Source organism: Lynx rufus, unplaced genomic scaffold (assembly GCF_022079265.1).
Source record: "Lynx rufus isolate CCGP_SWC_20201006 ecotype Redwood Valley unplaced genomic scaffold, mLynRuf1.p SCAF_20, whole genome shotgun sequence".
NCBI classification, from domain to species: domain Eukaryota; kingdom Metazoa; phylum Chordata; class Mammalia; order Carnivora; family Felidae; genus Lynx; species Lynx rufus.
Window position 1 is genome coordinate 22,234,788 of NW_025814835.1, and position 26,967 is coordinate 22,261,754.

Consider the following 26,967-nt stretch of genomic DNA (forward strand, 5'->3'; position numbering starts at 1 on the left):
TAAATGGTCATTTAAATGGCCATTTTATACCATTAAATGGCCATTTTATACCATATAAATGGTCATTTATACCATTCACTGAAGTGAATTTTCAGTTTTATGTACAGAAATGCTAACCATCAGGGCACCTAGGTGGCTCAGTCAGTTAAGCATCTGACTTCATCTCAGGTCATGATCTCATGATTTGTGAGTTTGAGTCCCACGTGTGCAGAACCTGCCTGGGATTCTCTCTCTCCCTCTCTTTGCCTCTCCCCCACACATGTGTGCATGTTCTCTATCTCTCTCAAAATAAATAAACCTAAAAAAGAAAGAAATCCTAGCCATCTGTGTGCACAGATATTAACACCACCAGTCAATTCTCATTGACTGTCAGTAAAAAAATGAGTTATGTTCAGTAATTGCAATGTTCTATAGAATAAAAAATTTTAAATATGGCTCTGTTCCTTCTATATTAAATAGAATCTCAAGTAAAATGAATGACATAAATGTTTAATTCTTTTAGTTTAAAGATAATACTACTTACATAACTAAAATGTTCCTTTTTAAATAAATTTTGTTTCTTAAAATGGCAATAGTCAGGGGTAAATATTAATATATTTGAAAACTTTTCTTTTGTTTCAAACATAAGAACATCAAAATATAATATTGTTTTTGTCTTTTTCCTCCTCCTCATCGGGAATGAAAACAAAACAAAAGTGTTTTTGCCATCTAGTTTCTTTCTCCTTGGTAACAATCCAAGAATAATCCAAATTCATAATTTATATTTCCATAAAAGCTAGGAAATAAGATAACAAAGAGAAGGAGAGGCTTTCCAGTGCCTGGGCCTGCTGTATTCATTCTAAAAAGCTAATGAACAAGTTAAATTTTCTAGCAGTGCAATGTTCCAGATATAACCTCAAGAGGATAGAAACAGGAGTGCTTATATTTGGTTGTTGCAAGCCTTGCATATTATAGAAAAGGACAGGTTGGGATATTTGTATACACATATAGAAATCAGTTGAAAATCCAATTTTGTGAAACAGGAATTCCCCTTTGAGGGAGGTAAAAAAAAATCCATATTTAAATATAGTCAGCATCCAAGGTCATTCAATAATGCCTTCTTCACATTTCAGAAGAAAACATTCATCTTTTACTAGAGTAGACTGTATGGAATAAGAGCACACATACATACACATAAATAGCTTGTATCAATTTCTATGTTCTGTCTTGGAGGAAAGATGTGAGGCAGGTGAGAACTCTGATAAAAATAAGTAATTAAAACAATAGAATCAAAATGTGTTTTCCAAATTTCACTCATTAACAACCTACAATAATTGTAAAAATCTACTTGACTATGATTTGGCATTCTCTTAATTTGAATGGTGCATCTGTAAAACATTTAATGTTGCCAATAAAAATATAGTTTTTAGGGAATACTTATCTCTGGTTATTTTCCTTTAGCTTTTTTTTTTCTAAGTTCACTTATTTTATTCCTTCTAATTTTAAACTTGTTTTACTAGTTCTTATCCAATACAGGGACTAAAAATAAAAGAGGCTAACAATTTTAGAGACATTTCACTTGTTCCAAAAGACAAATTTATTTGACAGAGGCAAATCTGTTCAAAGTCACAAAACAGGGCTTCATCAGAGATTTCTGCAAAATTTGGCAAGGAATTGTACGTTGAGGGAAGTAATAGCTACCGACACAAAGTTAGATCCTATGTATATGTTATATTACTACTTCCTCATGATAAATCAATAAGGAAAGCATTAACATTCAAATTACATGAGTATAGAAACTGAGGTTTGTTGAGGTTAGAGACTTTTCTAAGATAACATATAGGTATTAAAAGAGAAAGCTAGGATAAAAACTAGAGTATGACTTTCTCTAAGACTCCTATAATTTCCCCGCTGTCTTCCAGAGCTTAGACACCAGTTAGGCTGCCCCCCCCACCCCGCCTCCACTCAGTGAGGTTCAGGGATAGTGAAATTATTTCCCTGAGAGCACACAACCAAGCGATGAAAGAGTCAAGCCAAACCAATCCTTGTTTGCTTCACTGTACTATATGGCTTTAGCTGATTTTCAAACCCAAGGCACACTTGAAATAAGGTTCTAGCAAACTGATTTCTGGCATTAGGTTCCTTATCTTCAGCTATACCTAGCTTACTTTAAGTCCATTTGAAAGTTATATCAACTTTCCAGGCCAGGAAAACACTAACCGATGGATAACACTGTTTCATAAATATAACCTTATTGGACCTCAAGAAGGGCCTTCAATGTATATATTTACAAGTAAAAAATAGAGATTATGATAAAATATTCCATTCTAACTAATCTGTCAGGAAACATATGGTTTCACTCTTATGTGGATCCTGAGAAACTTAACAGAAACCCATGGGGGAGGGGAAGGAAAAAAAAAAAAGAGGTTAGAGTGGGAGAGAGCCAAAGCATAAGAGACTGTTAAAAACTGAGAACAAACTGAGGGTTGATGGGGGGTGGGAGGGAGGGGCGGGTGGGTGATGGGTATTGAGGAGGGCACCTTTTGGGATGAGCACTGGGTGTTGTATGGAAACCAATTTGTCAATAAACTTCATATAAAAAAAAAAAAAAAAAAAAGGAAACAAAGACTCTATTCCACCTCTCTCAACGTGAAGACGTTCATTTCTTCATTCAAGTGCTCTAACACATTATGTCCTATGTAGTCACTATAGGTAAATGGACATCTTTGTCTCCTGATGGAATAGACTTTAATCACTGTCACATTCATAAAACTGTGTGCTGTTAGTAAACAAATGTTTCCTTTAATTAATTCAATGAAGAAGATGCGGAATCAATGCCACTCACTCCCTGTGCTGTTCTGGAACATTTCTTCACATGGAAACCGCCCTGCCTCCCAAGAAGGTGAATGAATGGGTAAGTGAAAATTACACATGTAAGTACTGAAATAGTGAAACTTTCCATGACTTACCCTTGAATTAACTACTTCCAGGGAGACGTTCTGAGGCGGGGCACTTGGCACTAAAAGGAATAAAACAAGGTGAGGTGGTTACTGCCAAAGTCATAAAAGAGAAACAACAACCCTCTGTGAAAAAAGAAAGCATGACTTTCACAGTTCATGATGATAATTAGGTAGGCTGATCCAGGTGGCACTTCAAAATTTTCCTGGAGAGATGGAAAATAACTGCATCTGTTTATTTGTTCTTACTTGGTAGGCCAGTTATCCATATAGGGAGCCCCCAAAACTGTTTGGTAAGAAAGCACCTGCCGTGATACCAAATACTGCCATTTAATTACAGCTTTCTTATTATTACCTTCCCAGAGAAGCCAATAAAAACACACCGGAGATTTCCTGGAGTGGTTTTAAAGGCTTAAGATGTTGTGCATTTCAGGATCTGCATGGTTTTATTATAAAATATGTCATTCTAATGGTCAGTCATGTTGCTTAATCCCCTTAATGCAATCTTTATTATCTCTTAAAAAGAGAAAAGATGAAATACATCCCTCTTTTTATCTGTATGTAATTAAACCTATGTGTCACAGATGCAAGCAAGTTATCAAATAACATTCGGTGAGTCAATTCCAGGAACAAAAAAGGCAGTTTATTTTTCTTTGTAGATTTTCTGTTTTTTTTTTTTTTCTCTTGCTTGCATTTTGATTGCCCAATTCCTTCATGGGAAAAGGAAGAATATATACAAATTTCTTTATAATACTTGTAATAAATATTTACTATATCAAAAAGTGAATATTCTATCGTGTGAATAATTCAAAGACAACCATTCGCTGAACAGCTATTATGTGTAAGACACTATCCTAGATGTCTTGGATAAATCATAAACAATGTTTTTTGCCCCCCAAAAGAAATAGAAGTAGCATCCAATAAATGCTTAACATATGTTAATCTGTAAAATATAGTCCCTATTTGTTCATGACAAATTGATTAACAGAGAAGAATTGCTCTTAGCATTTTCAAGAATTTAAAGGCCATTTTCTGTCACATTGCCCCTTTTTTAACTTGAACTTGGACAATATCTATATTTCTATAGGGTACTTGTATTTTCCCCTGAATTCATTATGCCCTACTCTGAGTTTACTTTCTGAAAGTATTCACCATGAGGGTATATGTCTCATTAATCTTTACAGCCTTCAAACTGACATTCAACTAATATTTACTGACTTAATGATTACATGAAAAAACAAATACTTACTTAAATATTAGCTCTTGGACCTTCCTGGACACCATAAGAATTTTAATCACTTTGTTTTGATTTTGAACTTGTTATCTTAGTACTTGATAAAAGCTGTGGCCGGGGCGCCTGGGTGGCGCAGTCGGTTAAGCGTCCGACTTCAGCCAGGTCACGATCTCGCGGTCCGGGAGTTCGAGCCCCGCGTCGGGCTCTGGGCTGATGGCTCAGAGCCTGGAGCCTGTTTCCGATTCTGTGTCTCCCTCTCTCTCTGCCCCTCCCCCGTTCATGCTCTGTCTCTCTCTGTCCCAAAAATAAATAAACGTTAAAAAAAAAAAAATTTAAAAAAAAAAGCTGTGGCCAATGTAGTTTGTGATAAATAACACTCACTGGTCTTATTTTCATGAATTAGGTCAATAATCCTTTCAAAAAATATTTTATAATTTAATAAATAGATTTTATTATTCAACTTACTTTAGCTCATATTATATTTCTTTTCAAATAAAGAATATAATTCCCCACAGGGACCAGGATTTTTGCCTCTTTGGATGCTGAATCCTCAGTATCAATTAGAGTGTCACATTCAGCAAATATGCGTTGAATTAATTAATTAACAGAGAGATTATAAGAAATAATAAAACTTTTTATCATACTTAGAGTTTTAGTCATAACAAGCTTTCTTTTTGCAGTTTTATTTTTTTAAATTAAGGTATAACATACATATAGTATAATGCACAAATCTTGTACGCATGATTGGATACAGTTGTATGTGTGTGGGTGTGTTCGCATTTAAACACTACCTAGATGAAGATTTAGAATATATAGTATCCTGGAAAGTTCATTTGAGTCCCCTCCCAATCAATACCCTTCTAAGAGTAACCACTATTCTGGCTTCTAACACCATCTATTAGTTTAGCTTTCTTTTAAGCTTACTGAAGATGAAATCAGTTATTATTTCTAGGCTAGTTTCTCTTACTCGTTATTATTTCTTGAGATTCATTCATCTGTTGCATCTAGCAGTAGTTTTGGTGCTTCTGTTTGTCTTTTATTGCTCCTACATATTATGTTATATGACTATTCTATTTTATATTTACTCATTCTGTTGATGAATGGCCTTCGACTACTTTAGATTTAGGACTGTGAGACTAAATCTCCTATGAAAATTTTTGTACATGTCTTTTGACAAACAACTACACTCATTTTCTTCTTTATATACCTTTATATACCTAGCAGTGGAAATCCTGGTAGAAGTAAAACCTCTACGGGGGTTATACATATGTAAACAAGGAAAAATATACATATGATAAAATTTTCCAAAGTGGTCCCACCAATTTACACTCCCACTAAGAATGTAGCAAATGTCCAGGGTCTCCATATCCTTACCAACGTTTGTTTTTTCTGTATCCCTTCCATTTTAGTCATTTCATAGGTATGTAGTGTTTTTATTTGCTTTTTCTTGAGGATCAGTAATGTGAAGCATCTTTTCACATGTTTGCTGACATTTGGATGCCCTTTATCATGGAGTTTTAAGAGTCTTTTTTTTTTTACAGCTAAATTTCCTTTAAAACTCATCTCTAAAATTTTCATTCCTTTATCTTATATTCTATGTTCATGTTACTATGATTAAAATATTAAGATTTTTTTTTCTCTATAGCTAAAATAGTCAGAAGGGCTCTTCTGCATTTGGCAAATTTCCTATCTTCTCGACTCTTCTCAAATGTTATAATAATGAAATGGACTTCCCTAAACTACCTTCACAGACCTGTGGACATTCCCAGTCTTCAGGAAAGGGAAGAATGCAGAGGCTTTAATAAGACCATCTCTACATTCTGTTTCTGTAAAAGACGAAGTATTAGAGTAGGCTGGAAATAATAACAATGTGTGTGATCAGAAAAACTAAACAGACTGACATCCTCACAATGAGGAAGAATTTAATATGATCCATATTTAAATTATGCTGTAAAGCATTGAAAATTAAAATAGGCACCAACTGAAAAATGCTAAGTGCTCCATCATATAATTGCACAAACTTCTAGCACATGGGCTGTACTTGACTTATGTAATCAGGAAAAAAGTAGAGAGTTTATTCTACAGCATTTTTAGTTGTCAATCCCCACTCCCTCCCTCTATCAATTCCCATATTCCTGAGACATAAATAGATAAAGTAGATAGGATTAGATGCTTGGTGGAAGGAAGTAGGATCTACATTTATTTGAGCTTTTCTTTATTTGACTTCCCAAGATGTTTCATTGTCTCATGAAGCAAAGAGGAAAGCCATGGTTCATTGTTTTCTCTTCAAAATGTCAAGCAATTTATCATTTATAATAGGTTGGTTAAGGCTGATCAGAGATATTCAGTCTAGAAACTCCCTCAATATGGTGAAACATGCTGATTTGATACATATGATGATGATATATTCTGTATAGTAGATAAAGTTCCCACATTTGTAAATCAATCTCCATAGAGTCAGGTACTTGAGTTCCTCCCCTTACCAAATGTGTGCTGTCCTGTACACATAATTTATGGATTGAAATAATTCATATATAATTATGAGCTTTGTACTTTCAGCAATTGATATAAGAACTTCATTATAGAATAAGGGAAACTCAAGATTTTTCACATTAAATCTTGCTTCTTTTCCTACTAGCTTGTGATCTGACTCTGCTGCTTACCAGGCTAGCTTTTGTGACCTCTTTCTAATATTAGTTTTGTCATCTGTAAAGTAGAAAAAATCATAGCATCATAAGGATTAAAGATTATTAATGCAAAGTGATTAGAACAGGGCCTTGTACTAATAAGTACTCAATAAATACCAGTGATAACAGTAAAAAGCACATTCTTATAGTTAAGCTTGTCCTTGAAATTGGGTCCCTCTGCTTATGGGCACAGAGCAAGCTGACATGGAAGCTCATAAACATTAATTGATTCATAAAATCTTTTAATGACCTACACTCATCAACTGGTTCAAGAGAAAATATTTGGGAACAAATTGGTAAAACTAGTTACATTCCGTGCTATTAGACGGCCTAAATCTGATGTCCATCTCAAAGGGTTTAAAGAAGCAGATTGTTATATACAAATGATACAGTAAGTGGAGGGATTTGAATGAAAAACAATTTTTCTTCCCAGAAACACAATTAAAGCAGGCTAAATTAGAGATGAGAGCTTATCAGGACAGAAATCTTTATAAGCATTTTAGCATAACAGGGAGACCATTGGATAATTAATTCAGAAAAAAAAAACATTATTTGTATTTCATTTTTGCTTTTATTTAATTTTTTCTGGTCCCAATATCAATTTTATGCTATCCTCTGACCTGATAAGAAACATGGTGCCCTCAATAACATGCATGTATTTAGGCACAGTCATCTATTAAATTAGTCACATAAATGGAAAGTTCTGAAGATAAGTCTACACATAAAAACAATTATATTGTTTGGCTTAGCTATCTGATTAATTCAGTAAATATTTACTGAGATGATGAATGCAGAGATGGACATAACAGCATTCTTCACATTAAAGAACGTGTAGTATACAGAGAAAAAGTGACACATACATTGTCATAGATAATATTTATTGAACACTTAAATATATGCCATGTTCATATTTTTGGTGCTTACATGGATTAGCTCATCTAATTTCCACAACATCTCCCTTTTATAACATCCAGAAAGTCAAGGAGAAGACAGCTTTACAACTGAGGACTAGAAAGTAGCAGACTATGAAAAATGATTAAACATATATCTTTGTAGGATGTGTGACTACAGCATGGGCAGCTTCAACAGAGAGAAGACATCAGCATGAGCAAAAAGAAGGGGACTGGATAATAAGAGAGAGAAAGTCAAGAGTGCAGGGGTTTTTGTTGGAAATCCAAAGAGATGAATTGATTGTGAAGGAGATTGCAGACAAGTTTCAGGAGCCCACTCTAAGGGGCCATTCAGTTCCTGCTTTCTCCTATCAAATGCATCGATAAAGAGAAGTTGGCATCCTTTGTACAATGATGCTTGCTGGGTTAGGGTCATGAAATCCTTTTATTTAGTGACAGGCATTTTCTAAGTCCTAACTGTAACAACACTTAGAGATAATCATTCTTGGACTAATGAGTAATAATCTATCTCTCTCACTTATGACATTTAAAACCAAAGTGGAGAATAAGGCCACAGTATTACAGTTCAGAGTGTGAATGAAATCTACATAAATTATGTAAAATATTCATTTTCATTTGTTTTCCTTTTATTTTTATAATTATAAGTTGTGAAGTAATTTATTCTGCCAATAAATATTCTATTCCGTCTTCAATAACAGAATCAGATGGATGGGCATTAAAAACGATGCTGAAGTGGTGTTACACAAAAAATTTTTTAAGTTGAAATTGCAAATGAGCATCACTCCTGTGTCTTCACTGCACTGTCCTTAATAACATGCATGACCTTCCTCATTCCACTGATATTGTGTGAAATATCTGCCCAGATACTTTTCTAGATTAAAGAATGATGGATTGGTTAAGGAATCACAAGGTAAAGTCTTTTTTTCCCTTGAAATTCAGCAGATCAATAATTTATAGAATTATATACAACAACATGGAAACCACTGCTGAAAAGAGATAGCTTGTTGCCTTTTTAATATTCATAGAGGCCATCTCTGCATCTCTACACCTGCTTGAATTTCCACTAGCCCCACATCATATACTCTGCTGTCCTTTATTTTCACTTGTCGTTAAATTTCCCAACATTTCATTATCCTTTTCTTAGATGTCTAGTTTCCTCTGCTACTGCTTTGCCAAATCCATCTTTTTCATTAAGAGTTCTTCCTCTCTTTTATGACATTTAAGAAAATATGTCTAATATTTCATTTGTTGGGCAAGGTACAGCTAAAATTATGCACTTTCATATTTAGTTTTAATACCTGAAATAATGGATTATTTGGTCTAAATCTTATGACATATTTTCAAATTAAGAGGTATACATAGGAGGGCTGTCCATCATTTACACCTTTAGTCATCCACTCCTCTTTAGAATGAGAAATAAAAAGAAGCACACCAATGTAAATTAGTCCACACACATGCACAAATGTGTCAGTGTTTACAGACATTAAGAAACCACCCCCCAAAAATAATTTGAACTCTTAGGAGTAGTCCCACGTTTGAAGATAACCTACTAATATGATAGAAAAGACAGGATAAAATTGGCAGAGAGGGAAAGGATAGGACCTGAGGTCCCTGGGTGGAGAAAAACACATATTTTGGAACAATGCTGGGAGGAGTGTCTGACCACAGCACACCCCTTCAGGCATAAGGTTCCTCTTAAGAATGTAGCAGATCCCACCCATTCTGGATTTCAGGTTTTCCCTTCAGGTTTCCCTCAGGAATTTGACAAAAGACCGAAGTATGGCCATAGGCTACCCCTCATACAATGGAAACCAGACAATCAGGAATTGACAACCTAGCACCTAGAGCTATCAAGCCAATAAGGGTAGAGCCTGAGAAAGAACAAGGGGAAGGCTGGGGGAGGGTTGACCAGAACCTTATAAAAGCAGGACCCTTGCCTACAGTTCTTGGGCATTCACTTTCAAATGCCCCCTCTCTGTAAAGAGAGCTTTCCTACTATTCCTCCTTTCTAATCTTATACTCTAATAAACTTTGCCTGTTGCTCATTTTGTGTCCACCTCTTCATTCTTCGAAGCAGCAAGACAACGAATCCTGGGTATTGTGGTAAAGAATCCTGCAACACTAGGAAATCCTGACACAGAGCATATAATATACCTTTTGAAAGAAAGTTTAAATTTAACTATAATAGATAGTTTGAGTGAAGTAGCCAAATTTTTAATTAATGCTAATATATGCCATTAAATTTTAGTTCAAAGGCCTTAAACACGCAATCCATGGCATACACGCAGTATTATTTCATTACTATCAAATATGTGAGTCAAGTTTCACCATTTAACACTTACCATCAGAAAGTGTAACCACTGTTATGTCATCAGTAGATACTCCTGGCCCATAGCGATTATAAGCTAGGAATCGAAGAGTATATTCCGTGAATTTTTTCAGGCCTTCCAGCTTATAAGATAGTCCATCAACCTCTATATTCTGGAGACATAAAATGTCAAACTGTTATTCAGGAGGCACATTAAAGCAGAAATGGCATCCATTCTGCGCAATCAGTGAATTGGATATTAGACTCTTACTCATAGAACCACGCTCTAGCCTTATAATGAATTGTTGTAAAACCTAACTTGTGACACACACTCCCCCACTAAATTCCAAACCACTCTGTAGACTCCTAGTTAAAATAGCACCGTGCTATTTTTACAGTCGTTAAGTTCCAATGTGTTTAACACCACCCAATACATTGAATGGTATGCAATATTCCACCCACACTGATACTGACGGGCAGAAGGCAACCTGTGAATCCATGGGAACAGATCGTTACTCCTCTCCCCTAAATGGAATAATTCACTAAGAAACAGTGGATCTCTTCCTTCCCTTGCTGAAATATACCCATGGCTCTTGAAACTGACAGATACTTTGCCATAATCCTTATCTCTCACAATGCTGTGAGGTGGGTTGGAACTGTTCAGTACGTCACAGCAGCAGAAATGAGGTACTGGAGGTGAAGGTCATTGAGAAATCAGAGCCAGTTTGCTGTAGAAGACCCATTATTAGCTCTCCACAATGATGCTCACACTCACATTTGTCTCAGGTAGCATCACTTCTGAATTTTTTTAAGTGGATTGGTGAAATGCATCATGGGAAAGACAAAAATGTATAGAAAATGGAAAGAATGGAAAGCTGAAAACAAGGGCTAAATAGCATGGGGACAGAAAACAAACAAACAAAAAAACCAGGATGAATGATTGTGTAGAAGGAGCTCTTAGTAATTCCTATTGCTCAATATAACTTAGGACTTGAACTATTTCTGAATAGGGCTGTTGCAAAACATCTTTAAAAAGCAAAATCCCTATCATGCAGTTTATGTGCAAGCAGGAAGACCACAGTATGCTTGGCAAGCTTCACAACATATCCTGAGAACTCTGGTATCCCAAGGTAGGCTCTTGATTTTTCTTATTTACCTATGCACTTGTCTATATATCTTTTCCCACGTGAGGTTGAGAAACCGGAAGTAAACATCTCAACAGTCATATATATGTCACAGAATAGAATTGCTGACTTTCATGTGTCTCCCCCTAAATCTAATTTGCCTATTTTCAAATATCTGCACAAACCACAGATTACAAGCAACTTGAAAGGAGGCAAGTAGCCTTCTGGAGTGAGGCTTATTGAAAACAATGAAAAGTGATAGGTGACTACAACCTAATGGTGAGGAAAGGACAGAAATAACTCAAATATATAGAATGAAAGCAGCAAGCTGACTGAGGCCTTTGAATAAGAGATCAGTCATCCTTAAGACAAGGACTGACAATGCAAATGGTTTCTAGGACCAGATAAGTTAATATAAATGTGGCTATGCTGGCCCGGGCCACTAGCTATTACAACTAAAAAACAAAACAAAACAAAAACAAAAACAAACAAAAAACATTCTTTGTAGTGACTTCATTTCATTGTCCATTTGCCTCTCTTACAACCAGAATTCAATTAAATTTCAATTAAATTGCTTAACGTTTCTAATAATCAGTATTTAAAAATTATCAGCTGTCCAATTAACATGGTGGACTGGACCAAGAGTTTGCAGATCTCCTCCTATGCCTCTGGTCCTAGGACCATCCAATAGGTGGCAGCACTGGGCCCATTCCCTTGCCTACCTGTTCTTTTCCCGTGGACACCTCAGTGCAGAACAATCTGTAACCTTGGACTGGACCATTTGCATAGGCAGGGGGTTCCCAGGTAATAAGAATTGAGGTAGGTGAGGTAGATACAGCTTGCAGGTTTTCTACTGGCCCTGGAACTTGCACTGTGTACAAAAGAAATTGATTAGTATGAGAGGATTCTCTTCCTCAAAACAAAATTACATCTTTTACAGTTTAGGGATATTATAGCCCTATGTACTACTTTAAGAACCAAAAGGGATGAAAAAATAAAACAAAGTAATGAATTTTAGAATCATTTCACTTTGAAATTCAGGAGAGGGTTTATATTAATCTAAATTACGTATTTCATTTTACAGTTGAGGGAATTGGTCAAGGAGTCTAAATTACCAGGAAAATGATGGAAAAGGAGTGGGATTGTTAATCTAAGTTCTTAGTATGGAAAATTTTCCACTATGCCAGCCTGGCTTTGCTTGTGTATGAATAATAACTACAGAAGGAAAAGAGAAAATACAATTAGAATACTTGTATATCATGATTCTACTTATAATTCAAATGAACAGCACAGCTATGGATAATTTGCCACATCTGTATTTAAGTCAGCATTTTAAAATCTTGCCCAATTCTATGTCCTTTAAATTAATATTGAGATTTAATTTTCAGTTTTACTTTCTAGTATTCTATTTCCTCTCATAACTGCTACTTTACTTAATCAAGAATAAGTAGCTTATTCATTAAATAAATTATATAGCACAGGTCCACAATTGCTTAACCAAAACACTTGTGTCCAGATTTGTTTGAGATCTGGAAATTTTCAGATTTTAGAAAGACAATATGATGTATGTACAATGTTACATTTAACATCCCAAGTGGGGTCTAGTGTTTGCACCCTGTTATCAAATCACACATTTGCAGCAAAATATATGACATTCACATCAGACAAAATTATTAAAGACTATGCTTAGCGTAGCATAAGGGCAGATCAGTTTTGGGTATGTCAGGAGTCAAGAAATTCCTTCAAATTCCAGATTTGCAAATTTTGAATTTGTGCATACTTTTTTATTTATAGACCTGAATACATAAATATGTGGTTTGTAAATTGTAAATGCCATACATCGTAATCTAAATTAAATAGTTTCATCATCACAAATATGATGACAATTTAAAAAAATTTTTTTTTTCAACGTTTATTTATTTTTGGGACAGAGAGAGACAGAGCATGAACGGGGGAGGGGCAGAGAGAGAGGGAGACACAGAATCGGAAACAGGCTCCAGGCTCTGAGCCATCAGCCCAGAGCCCGACGCGGGGCTCGAACTCACGGACCGCGAGATCGTGACCTGGCTGAAGTCGGACGCTTAACCGACTGCGCCACCCAGGCGCCCCATGATGACAATTTTAACAAACATGCTGTATATTTTCCCCAGCCTTAGATCCCTCCTACCTTTGAACAGATGCACCTTTTAGGCCTCTAAATAGAATTTTGTGAGCTTAACATCCACAGTAAAAGTCTGAAACTGTGGCCGACAGATATTTGATAACACAACTCCTTAGATCAGTGCTGCATCTGTGTCCCTGGATCAGTCATTTTTCAGAATTGATTCCATGGAGCCCAGGCTCCTTAAGGCATCATGGCTCACGCGTTATAGAAAAATGCGTGGAAAAATATGTATATATTTATATATCAGAAACACGTGTTTTATGTCACATTCACATATTTCCCACCAGTCCCCAAAGCTTGAGCATCCTTGTTATTGACATTTGCCTTCTTTCATCTTAACAAATGATTGCTGACAACTTCTTACAAACTTACTTGAAAATCATTTTAAACTCACAGAAAAATTTAAGAATGCAAATAGTATGTTGAACACCTGTATTCCCTTTACCCAGATATACATATATTCTCAGGGCACCTGCGTGGCTCAGTTGGTTAAGTGTCTGTCACTTGATTTTGGCTCAGATCATGATCTTGTGGTCTTGAGTTTGAGCCCCACATTGGGCTTGGCCCTGACTGTGGAATCTTTAGGATTCACTCACTTCTGCCCCTCCCCCACTTGTGTGTACACCCTCTCTCTGTCTCAAATAAACTTTACCAAAAGAGATACACATATATACATATGTGTATACATATACACATATATACATTGTATGTATGTATATACATACATACAAAAGAGATACACATATATACATATGTATGTACATATACACATACATACATATACACTTATGTATATATATACACATATATGTATATATACTCTCTCCCTATATACATATATATTACATATTTATTATACATATAGAAAGAGACAGAGGCAGACAGAGAATCTGAATCCATTGTTACACACACCATAGCTCTTTACTCCCAAATATTTTAGTGCATATTTCCTAAGCATTAATTTGTCCATAAATAATATTAACTTCAGTACATTTCACATTAGTACAACACTTTTATCTAATCTTCATCTGCATTCCAATTGTGTCAACTGACTCAATAATGTAACTTATATAGCATTTCCTTCTCCAGTTCAGGATCCAGTCTAGGGTCAAGTTTGCATTTCAGTGCCATAACCTCTTTAGCTGGCATTAAGCTGGAACAGTTCCAAAATCCATCTTTATCTTTTAGGTCATTTATACTTTTGAAGGTTATACCCCTTTTTAAAATTAATTAATTTTTTTATTAAAAACAATTTTTTTAACATTTATTCATTTTTGAGAGACAGGGAGAAACACAGAGCATGAGCAGTGGAGGGGCAGAGAGAGAGACACACACACAGAATCCAAAGCAGGCTCCAGGCTCTGAGCTGTCAGCAGATCCCGACTTGGGGCTTGAACTCACAGACTGTGAGATCATGACCTGAGCCGAAGTCAGAGGCTTAACTGACTGAGCCACCCAGGTGCCCCTAGCCCTTTTTTTAAATTCACAGAATATTCTTTATTTGGGTTTTGTTTTTGTTTCTTCATGTTGGATTTAGGTTATGCATTCTAGACCCAAATGAGACATGAGTGATGTCTATACCTCAGGGCATCATGTCCAGAGGCATAAGACCTCTTTCCCTCCATGGTCGGTTATGTTAGTTCTGAATACCTGGTCAAGGTGCTGCCAGATTTCTCCACTGTAGCATTAACTGGTCCCTCTGTATCCCCCCACCCCAAGCCCCTCTCCATTGCTTATAGCCAATAAGCAATTTGTGGGGAGATACTATGTCAGGACCATATAAATATCATGCTATTTATCAAATTCTCTTAGAATTAGCATCTATTAATAGTTTTGATATATCAATTTTTAGCATGGTGGTTACAAAATGTTTTGTTTTGTTTTTTTTCTATTCAAGCACTTCCTCCAAATTAGCCACTTGGCATACTACATTCTATTATAAGCAAGAACCCATATGTCTATTTATGTTATCTCTTATTGGTATGGCCACATGGATTTCTGCTTTTTTATGGTCTATAATTCATATTTGTCTTAAAGACATTTTGGTGTTCAAATTGTCAAGTTCAAATCTGGCCAGTGGGGTCCTCTTTAAGTTGGTCCTCTGTCCTTGTAATATGACATATCATTTATTGAAGAACTTTTTGTCTTCCTGGCATAATATATTCCAGGCTCATCTTGGTCCTGCCCCAGTTCTGGAATCAAACATGTCTCTAAATATTTCTCATTCCTTTTAGTGGGGAATGGTATTCAAGACAAAGATCTGGATGTCAGCTCTGTTCACTGCTGCTTAGTTGTCTTGCTGCTAGATCCTTCTGGTGAATGAGAAACAAGAATGTATATATACTTATGCACACACAAATGCATTCTCACACACACACACACACATATATATATATATATATATATATATATATATATACTCAAATATATAGGTACACAGGTGCATTTTTCATGACTTGACAGAGATGCCTCCCATTCTAATCCATCTCTCCAGAGTTTGTTTTTGTCTTCTCCATTCCTCTTTTATGTCCTTTCTTCCATAGGGAAGATTCTGGCTTCCAAAGAGTTGTATTCTGACAGACACTCTATGAGAGTGCCTTCATCTTGGTACTCTTCCAGGAAGGGGTAGTTTTTCTATGAAAAATTCCTTATTACACAAAGAAGACTTCAGTAGATAATACTGAACAAAGTTCACATTGATAGAATTAGAACTGTATTATGTTGACCCAGACATTTTGTTTCATGGGGGGAAAAAAGAAAAATAAAAACTTGCTCACTGACATTGTTCAACTGGATTTTCAAAATAGGATGTTTTAAAGAACAGTAACAAAAAAAAAAACACTAGAATTTGCATGCTTCTATGATTACTGATATATTCACAATGACAATGTAAACATTTCTAGAAGGAAGGTTTTCTGATTTGGAATCTATTATTTTTCTAAAGAAGAAAGACAAAGAAAGGAGCAAAAGAAAGAATTGAGACTGAGTGATCTGCTTAAGTTATATGTTAAGTGTGACATAACCAGGATTTTGAAATTTCACAGAGCATATATCCCTGTGGCCCAGTGATGTATAAAGTTTTAACTGAATGTGTCTCTTCTTGGTCTCCTATGGCTAAACTGAAAAGGCATTACCTATTTAAAAAAATGGCTCATTATGGAATCCAAGACTAAGATTTAAAAATGGCCAACATCCATTGGAATGTTGGGAGCTATTACTCCTGCTGTGAGATGTTACCTTCAAGGAAAGTTTCCCATCTCCAAAAGGCTCAGGAGATGAGTGGGTTTCCCTTTCTTGGAGAAAGGAAGGGAAGGCAATGTTTGGGAAGTTTCCGGTCTTCTGTTCCACTGGAATACAAAGGGGTAATGGGAAGAAGAGCCAGACACCTGTGAATCTGGAAGGCTAAGCTGAGGGTGCCACCTAGCATAATGGGGGTGGGAGTGAACAGCCTGCCAGACTAGACTCTTTGAGTATGTCACAATCAGATATGACAACCTCATAGCCACTTTCATCAGGCATCGTGAGCAGAATAGACAGCCTACATGGATGTCCACAGCTCCAGGCAGCATCCCCACAAAAGCTACCAATAGGCCACACCCCTCTCCTGCTGAGCCCACCAAGGGCTGCTTAGCATCCAGGTTCCTGGTCAGGAGAATGGTCAAAACTCTCCCCTTAGGTTTCCAAATAATAATAGCAGTTGTCTTTTTCACGGGGATATGCACAATGTTAGGCATATACAACATATTCAATGTGTGTCAAATGAATGACTTTATATACAATTACCAAATGTTACCCTAAATAACAAGCCTAAAACAAAAACAGCTACTCTAACAGTCTAACTCATTTGATTTTGTTAATTCAGGATTGTTACTACAAGTGATCAGAAAACTGTTTTTCTAACATACTTGGTAAGAACTAAGGTTGGTATATTTATGTTTGTTGTATGCATGTGAACCTAGGTACACTTTGCCCACTGTGTAATTTGTTTATATGCATATATAATTTGGTTACCTACAGGACACCATCAGGTGGTTAAGTACCATAATTTGGTCAGTTCTCACTGGTAGTGCCTACTCTGATTGTCTGCTCACCAACTGAATTATTCTCCTTTCCTATTGGTCATCAGACAGTATCAGGTAAAAACATATGCTTGGGATTCCAGGAGAATTTTAAACAGATAATAGACATAGGAAGTAAAAAAGAGCATTCAGAGCATTTAGTGTAAGCATGCACAAACAAGAGTATATGTTTTCACCAATTCCAGCCAAATGATAACATTCTCTTTGTTTTTATAAAGTTTCCACTTGTCCACTTCCACTTTCTACTTCCAAGGATTGCATCTTAGTACCAAACTGTTTGCTACTTTAACTTGTGAATTTTTGTTGTTGTTGTGTGTTTTTAATTTTTTTACTTATTTATTTATTTAGAGAGCATGAGGAGGGGAAATGGGCAGAGGGAGAGAGACAGAATCTTAAGCAGGCTTCATACTCAGCATGGAGCCCAACGCAGGACTCAATCCCATGACCCTGGGATCATAACCTAAGCAGAAAACAAGAGTCCGATGCGTAACTGACTGAGCCATCCAAGTGCCCCTAACTTTATGTTTTAAAATAGAATTTATTTTATGATCTGATTGCATTGTTCTTTAACATTATCATATATTAAAATTAAAATACCATAATGTTGTTATTGTTCCAAGTAAATATAACATCAAAACATCAAAAAAGTACTAGCAAATGATATATTAATCATATTATCAGACCAAAACACTGCTTGCATATGGGATATTTTTCTTTACAACATTCCTGGCTAGTGTCAAGACTGTTTCACATAAGCTATTAAACGCTTACTTTTCTTCACAACAGTGCTATAAATTCAAATTTGTGAATTCCCTGATATTTTCCTTTTGAATTACAGCTCAAACATAGGTCTGTGGATAATATACTGTGTTTATGTTAATTGTGGATGTACACATTTTTGTACATCCACACAAATCTGTGCATTTATTCAGGTCTGTATCTATATATTTAAGCATAGCTTACCTGGTTTTACATATGTGATTTATTATATACATATTAGAAGGAGAGAAAGAGAAAAAGAGAGACAAAAATGTTCAACAATGGGAATTATATGAGAAATCAATACTGTTAACAGCTTCAGCCTTCCATTTCATTACGTTTTAGCATGTCAGTCAAGAAACTTAATGGCCTTAACTGCTCATCATTTCCAAGATGTCTTTAATAATCCTCACTGATCCCCTCAGTTGGACAATAATTTTGTGGCAAAATGCATCTAATTTCTCTTCATCTCTATTCGAGCTACCTATTTCTTCAAAGAATGGCAAGACTTCAGAATAGATGCATAATCTATGCAAGTAACTCATCAATCAATGTCAGCTTAACCAACCACCTTTTTAAATTTCAATATTGCATTCCAGTAGAAATTCATTATAACACCTGTACCTAAGAACAAATTAAATACTTATGTTGGAGTAAAATGATACATATTACATGTCACTATTTGCACTGGGGACTGTAATTTCTGACTATACAGATAGATTTATAGCATAACAGAGAACTCTATCATGAGATATTATTGGATATTAACCCCCCAAATGGCACATAAAAGTTAGCTGAATCTTAATACAGCATCATTTATCATATATAATCATATTGAATACAGGATGTGTGTTTGTACTGTATGTGAGAGACTGTGTGTGCATGCACACAAGCAAGTGAGTGAGAAGGGAGGAGAGAGAGAGAGAGAGAGAAAGAGAGAGAGAGAAGAGTGGAGAAAGTATCAGTTTAATGAGCTATAGTTTGTTAAGATGGGGGTATAGTTTCTTGTCCCTACTCTACTTATGATAAAGATCAGTCATTGGCATCAAGGAGTCCATAGAGTGCTTGAAAGTGTATGTACGCTTTCAGGAATGTACCATGTACATTTTTTAGGTGTAGGGTCCATAAGTTTCCATCATTAGGATCTATGATTCCCCAAGAAGTAGCTCCCAATGGATCAGATAATGGAACAGATATCTCTTGTTTCTTTTGGCTTTGAAAACCAATGATTCTTTATTATTAACTCATTTGTAATGATTATGAATTACTTTCTGATGGGAAATATAGCAATAATTTTACTTTAAAAAGACATCTTCAACTTTTAATAAAATTCTAAAGCTTAAAAATATTTACGAAATAGACTCTCCATCTCATTTTCCAAATCATGGGCAATTTAAAAGCATTTGAATCAATCTGGTTTAATTTGTCAAATATTTTAGGTTTTACAAGATGTTAGAGCTTTTGCTGATCAAGAAGTTACATAGCATATATGAATTAACACTCTGGTTTTCTTTTTCTTCTTTTTTTCTTGCTGTTTATATTCCAAAATCTATCTACCCGTCTACCTTTCTGATTTCTCTTTACTATATGTAATTTGATATTTGCATTAATCAGACTAAACTCTAAATTATGATTTATCAACTATAAGGTTCTAAAAATATTTTGGGAGTTTAAATAATCCCTTCTAAATAAGAATGTAAACATAAGATTTTCATAGAAAAAGCTTTAGAAGGATCAAGACATGCCACTGTCTTCATAATACTGAATGAGGCTGATGTCTCTTCACCATTATACTGATGTTTCTCAGCTGGAAGTCCAAAATGAAGACAAATGTTAGTGTCGGAGAACATGTAGTTGAACATTTGAATATTTAAAGTCTTTTCAAAATGACTGTATGGTACAATGTGTCCTACTCTTCCTAAATCATCAATTTAACAGCTACCAAACCTCTTTTTTTCTTAAGAACTAAAGTACTAGTGAATTTGAAAAAAAAATCACATGTTATCATTCAGATAATGACCTATCATTCACATGTCCTCAATTCAGGCCAAAATTCTGAGCCTGATTTGCTTATTCATTTGCTAATTTAAAAATGATTCTTGAGTTCATTGTTTAAAATGGGCAGCAAAAGATCTAAGTAATTGTCTGTAGTGATCTAAATGGATTTAGACCACAATGCTCTTATTTAAGCAGCGGCTTCCATTGCCAATCTCACTGAACTTGTTTCAAATGCAAGTCATTTCTGAAACAATTTGCATTTATTGATAATAAAGTGCATGCTTTGATTGCCTCTTTGATTTTTTTTTCCTCCTGTAGTTAACAGCTTTAATGATATTTCTATGAAATCTGTTTCTATTTTGTATGGGGAATGCAACATCAAAAAGCCTGCAGGCAATGTAATTATTAACATAATGAAACCCCTTCTTGACTGAACTATCCATAGTTAGGAGATATGACAGTAATTTGGCAAGAAGGAAGCACAAACTATGGGGTAGGTTTCTATTACAAAACCACAGAAGTCTGACTAGACTTGGTTAAAGGAAGTGGTTATTACCTGAGCATTTTATTTAGGGTTTTAATAGGTGGTATCTGCTAAGTCACAATATACTCAACTATGTCATTGTGTGTATATAGAGAAATATATGTAGATATCTATGCACACATTCCTTATATATACACACATGTATACACATATATGCTAACATATTAAATGATGGATGTTTCTGACAGTGTAGTAGAAAAAACTTTAATGATTCTCTCTGAAAAAAAAATAGTACTGAAAGTAATCTTGTGATTCATCCTAGAACTAGAAGCAGTTTGATAACAAAAGTGATTTCAGAAATTGACTTCAAGATAAGGTCTTTTCAGTGGGGTAGCTCAGGCTTTTCCTTGACAGAGTCAAGTAGTAATAGCCTTGGTGAAGTATGCCAAGTATTTTGAACTTCACTTTAGAAAACAGGCAATGCGTAGAAATGTAAAGTGTAGTGGAAAATGTAGATTCCTGATGGCACAACTGAGGTCTCAAACCTAAGTTCTCAAACCATTTAAACTGGAGGTTTCTAAGTAATGTCAAAAGCAATTGTTTTTATGATCTAGAAAAGTTGCCTGAAAGATACCAAACATTGAAACTAAAAACCTAAGTTTTTAGCCAAATGTGTTTAAGTTTCCATGTTACTGAAGGCTAGATGTAATATAAATTCAATCATACATTTTTTCTCCTCCCTTATAATTTTTTTCAGAATAGCTTGGGTTGGGTTACTTTCCATTATGTTACATTTCATTTTAGATAAAAGTACTAGCTGGTTTTAAAGTCTATTCATAGGTTTTATGTGTTTAGGATACAGTGCTGCCTCTAGTATTATGAAATATTTTATTATGATAGAAATTTTCAAGGAATTTAGTAGGACAGAGAAAACACACACACAGGAAACACCTAGATGTGAACAACAGACCATATATAACCAAGATTAAAACCTCTCTGGGCAGACAATGAATTATATAAGAATTCTAGAAATTATAATCAGAAATGGTTATGGTAATTTGGTCAAGAATATTTCTTGAAGAACAATTAAGAGATGCACTGATGGAAAAAGGACAAGGAAGTTCAGGTGTGAAGAAAGAATCTGATGAGTCAGCACAAATGAGTTTGACGGGTAATGGCCTTGAAATTAACTTTTTCAGAATAGAATTTACAAGCTGGTAAAGAGAGAAGAACCATATAGCTTGGGGAAGGCTTCCAACAGTGAGGCCTCTAAGTAAAGATAATGAGAAGAATTCCAAAATAAACTAAATTATTCACTTGTTTTTCTATTTTGCTAGCATTATCCACAAATCAAATAATATTCTACCAGTTTTTAAAAAATATGGTGTGTTTCAAGATACTTGATGAAAGTTAAAAAATTCATCCATTTTATTTGAAGATCCCCACACTAAAACTTCAGTGTGGGAATAAGTATTCAGAAAAGAAAAAACAAAACAAAACAGGTGAATTATTCCAAGAAATTGTCAGGAATTTTTAAGAAACTCTAGACAGAAATAATGGAAAGGTGAAAACTAGCTCTGAGATAACTAGTGAAAAAGAAAATACCACAAATGGAAATAAAGCACCTTAATTCTTTTTTTTTTTTTAATTTTTTTTTTCAACGTTTATTTATTTTTGGGACAGAGAGAGACAGAGCATGAACGGGGGAGGGGCAGAGAGAGAGGGAGACACAGAATCGGAAACAGGCTCCAGGCTCTGAGCCATCAGCCCAGAGCCCGACACGGGGCTCGAACTCACGGACCGCGAGATCGTGACCTGGCTGAAGTCGGACGCTCAACCGACTGCGCCACCCAGGCGCCCCAAGCACCTTAATTCTGAATCCTTGATCAACAACTCCATTCCCCTCCCCTCGCGCCATTCCATAACACTGTATGATTAGGCCAAATTATTTAAACACCCTACACATCATTTTCTACACAACATTTCTACACAACAGGGCTATTGCCAGGATTATATGAGGCTATATAGAGAAGCAAGTGTTCCAAATAAGATGGTAGATGATATTGCTATCTGGACTCAAGTCCTCTAAACTATTCCATAGTTTGGTTCCCTCAACAGACAGTTGGAGGAACGAGTATTTGATCTTCTTAAATCTCAAGATTGTTGGGGGCAACCGGGTGGCTCAGTCAGCTGGGCATCCAACTCTTGATTTCTGCTCAGGTCATGGATCCCAGGGTCATGGGATCCAGCCCTGCATCGGGCTCTGCACTGAGCATGGAGCCTGCTTGGGATTCTCTCCCTTTCTCCCTCTGTCCCTCTCCCTTGCTCACACTCCCACAAACTTTGTCTCTAAAATAAAAAAAAAAATTCTCAGGATTGTTGGAAGAACATGAGGAGATGATACATGTGAAAGGGAAATAGGAAACATAACATTCCATAGATGTATACAGCAGGAGCCCTGAATTAGGATTACATTTACAAACCAAATGTGGCCAAAAGAGTGTCTGATAAAAGAGTGGAGGTTTGCCTGCTTTGTCATAATAACACATAGAAGTTAAGCCTTTCATCTTCCTTATAAATACTCCACATAGACTTATTTTTACTGTTCTTATGTAGATCATACGTTTATGTTTAATTCTTACGGAAGATCTGCAAGCAGAAATTCCCAGCAAGGGCATGCACAGACCTCTTGCTTGTTTCACACTTATTTGTGGCTCACATATACTTCAGGATTGTATTTCTGCACACAAAAATGTCAGTTCTCTATAAATAGATATGCATCAGAGAAGCAGGTGTCTTCAGCTTATGTGCAACCCGGAGTGTTTCCCATGGTGATAATGTAACTAAATCCCAGCAACCTTTCTCAGAGTTGCTTTGTATTATGGTCAGTATGGGAAGAATCAATATTTGATGTTTGTAGTTTTAATAGAGCAATAAATGACTTGTATAGATTGCTTTTATAAAAGACCCCTGCTGCCATTTATTAGAGAAGAAGGAAGTGGCAATCTTTTTCAGATCCTCAAGTGAGTAGGTTTTTCCACATTATGACAAAAAGATCCTATCTTAAAAAGATACTATCTCTTTGGGAAAGAAATTTATTGTTTATCTATTTCCAGGCTTTAAAAGATAAGGAACTGCCTTGGGTAAACTGGTTCTTTTGGGAGGGACCATAAGTTAAAGAAGAAATTTCGAACTTTATTCTCCTAACACATAGTTTTCACAGAAATGGGAGATCTGGGCTTCTCTTTGAGGCAGAAAATGCCAAAAAACAGATCCCATCTAATAAGCTTTGTTGAGAGAGACTAATGGTAAAGAATATGGGCTCCAGAATGAGAGACTCTGTGTTCAAATCCAGTACCATTGCTCAGGCCATGTGGCCAGCTCATGCTACTTAGTACCTTTGAGTTTAATTTTTCTTATCTTAAAAATGGGGTTAATACTAATACCCACCCCATGGGTTTGTTGTGGAGATTCATAATAAACAATTTATGAACAGCATCTGGCACACAGGAAATGCTCAATAAATATTAATTAAGTTTTTACAGTGTACCAGGCTTTGGGAGAATTGGTGGGGCAAACAATGAAAACTTCCATAGAACTTATAGTCTAAGATGGCAGGACACAAGGAGCCAAGAGATGAGGGATTCAGATGAGGTGGGAGAGGTTGACAGGGCAAGACCATACTGGGTATTAAAGGCCTTGGAATGATTTTGATCTTTTATTCTTTTTTAATGTTTATTTATTTTTAAGAGAGAGAGAGACAGAACGTGAGTGTGTGTGGGGGGGGGGTGCAGAGAGAGAGGGAGACACAGAATCCGAAGCAGGCTCCAGGCTCTGAGCTGTCAGCACAGAGCCCCATGCGGGGCTCAAACTCACGAACCGTGAGATCATGACTGGAGCTGAAGTCAGCCACTCAACCAACTAAGCAACCCAGGAGCCCCTGATAAGGAATTGATGAGTTTAAGCATGTTGTATTTTGTTAGTTACATAATGAGTGAATTGAAGTCGGTGAATGTAGGTATTGGGAGACCAGTTGGGAGAATATTCCATAGTAGCTAAGACAGTTGTTAATAAGAACAGTTGGAATAAGACAGTTGGAATAAGAACAATGGCAGTGGGCAGGGATTCAAGAGCTACGTGGAAGATAAAATCAGCAGCATTTGAGGTATCAGAGGTAGGGCAGTGAGGAGGATGGAAACACCAAGAATGACTCCTGTATTTCTGACTTGCACTGCTGAGTGTTTCTGGTGTTGTTCACTAAGACAGTCAATACTCCACTAAAACTAGACCCGGAAGGTGTGTGGGTGTGGGTGTATTAGCAGGTGAATATCACAGCACTGCTACCCACTGTTGGGTCTGAGGTAATTCACTACATACAGACAGGTCCAGTGGCTTATTTATCCCCAGAGGGACAGTCATAACCTAATACTTTTCTTCATCTTTATTTCTCTTTTAATTTCTTGAGGTTCTAGCCATTAATTTCATACCCTACTTCAATGAATGGCCTCAAATCCAGACTTTTATTTTCTTCTTTATTTATTTCTCCTGAATTTCTGTCTTTCTTTTTCTATATGTAGTTAGCCACGTTTCAGGAACATCAACAAGTCTCCAGATTTTGTGATCAACTGTTTTTTTTTTTTTTTGTCTCCACCTTACTTAGATCCTCTAAACCCATACTTTGATCTTTCTTAAAGCACTCAAAATAATTACCCCAGTTAATGGATCAAGCTGTGCTAAGGCACTTTTTTCTGAGTAATGTATACGCATGTTAAGAAATTTTGTTCCCCTTCTCCCCTGATTCTTGCAAAAAGAGCCCAAGATAAAATATCTTTCCTAACAGTAGCAACAATAAAAATTCCACTAACAATGAACTTGGGTACACATCTGACCTTGACAATACTGAAATTAATATTCACTTTGTGATTCCACTGACATTTATCACTGAGAAGCACCTTTAACGCCCTTACACATACATGCATGCAAGGGGAAGATTGATAATCGCACAGGGCAGAAAACCTAGTTGTCCTCTATCTCTAAGAAGCATCTAAAAGGCTCCCGGTCTGCTGACTGAACCACCCTGAGGATTAAGTTTATTTTATTTTCAGTATTCAAAAGATAAGAAGTTTATTAACCACATGGAAGATTTAGGCTTGCTCAGAGATAGCAGCAGGAAGACAAATAGACTACTGCAGTAAATCATCTCACAGAAGTTGGACGACGACTTTACACAGGGACACTGGTGCGCAACTCTGGATCCAAGGCTTCCTTTCTTTCTCCAAGCCCAAGTCCATTGCTTCTATTTGCACTGGTGCCACAAAGTGTCAGACCAGTAGGAAGAAAATACCTTCAGCTCAAACATTCAAAGGCTATTGATTATGATATCTAGTAAATGCAGAGTAAAATAAGGAAGATAATGACTAAATATGAATGCTATTTAGGCAAGACTTTAATTACCATTTCTTTGAGAAGGGTTAAGTTTACCTATTATATTTGTAACTCCCAAACTCAATTTAACACCAGATTGGCAATCTTCTTGGCTTATTCCTGGTTGAATGTAAGACAGAAGGGTATACATGTAGATCATCACTGTTTAGTATAAATGTGAGCCATGAATGCTCATAGTAATTTTAAAAAGCCACATTAAAAAAGTAAAAATCAAGTAAGTAAAATTAATTTTAATAATATATATTTAACACAATAAACTTAAATTTTATCATTTCAAAATATAATCAATGTAAGATTTGTTACTGTGACATTTTACATTCTTTCCATACTAACTCTTTAACATCGTGTGTTTATTTTACATTTACACCTTAAATTGGGTAAGCCATAGTTCAAGTGCTAAAAGCCACTTGTGGCTAGTAGCTACCATACTGAACATTGCAGATATAGGCAATGCCACCAGGCTAATTCAAGAACTCATGCATTGAAATGGGGGAAAATTCAATATTACCAAAGACAGTGGTAAAATTACTATAAGAACATTAAATAACAGAGAGGATATAGAACAAATCACTTTCAAAGTGATAAAATTAATCAAGTTGTTGGTATAATCTAAGTCAGCAATATGTTAAGTCTATTATTACATTGTTATTTGTGATTAAATAGTATATTAAGTGATGAAACATACCACCAGAAGTAGCAGCAAGTTATTTCTAGGAGTATTAAGAATTTTTGTGAAGAGCTTGGATGAACTACAAGCCAATTAGCCCCCCTGAAAAATGGAAGTAATAATAGTTTTTATTTCATTGCAAAGTTGTAGGATAAGACTTTGAACAAAGAC

At 35.8% G+C, this 26,967-nt stretch overlaps 1 protein-coding gene across 1 annotated transcript in view; it reads right to left on the reverse strand.

The window, feature by feature from the left end:
• The window catches only part of DCC (DCC netrin 1 receptor), a 753,976-nt gene that overhangs the window by 286,471 nt on the left and 440,538 nt on the right, over positions 1 to 26,967 (reverse strand). The window contains exons 10-12 of the mRNA XM_047086216.1: positions 11,923 to 12,071; positions 10,111 to 10,249; positions 2,949 to 2,998 (exon numbers count right to left, since the gene is read on the reverse strand). Of these exons, the coding sequence (XP_046942172.1) occupies positions 2,949 to 2,998; positions 10,111 to 10,249; positions 11,923 to 12,071 (338 nt within the window). The remainder of the gene's footprint in view (positions 1 to 2,948; positions 2,999 to 10,110; positions 10,250 to 11,922; positions 12,072 to 26,967) is intronic.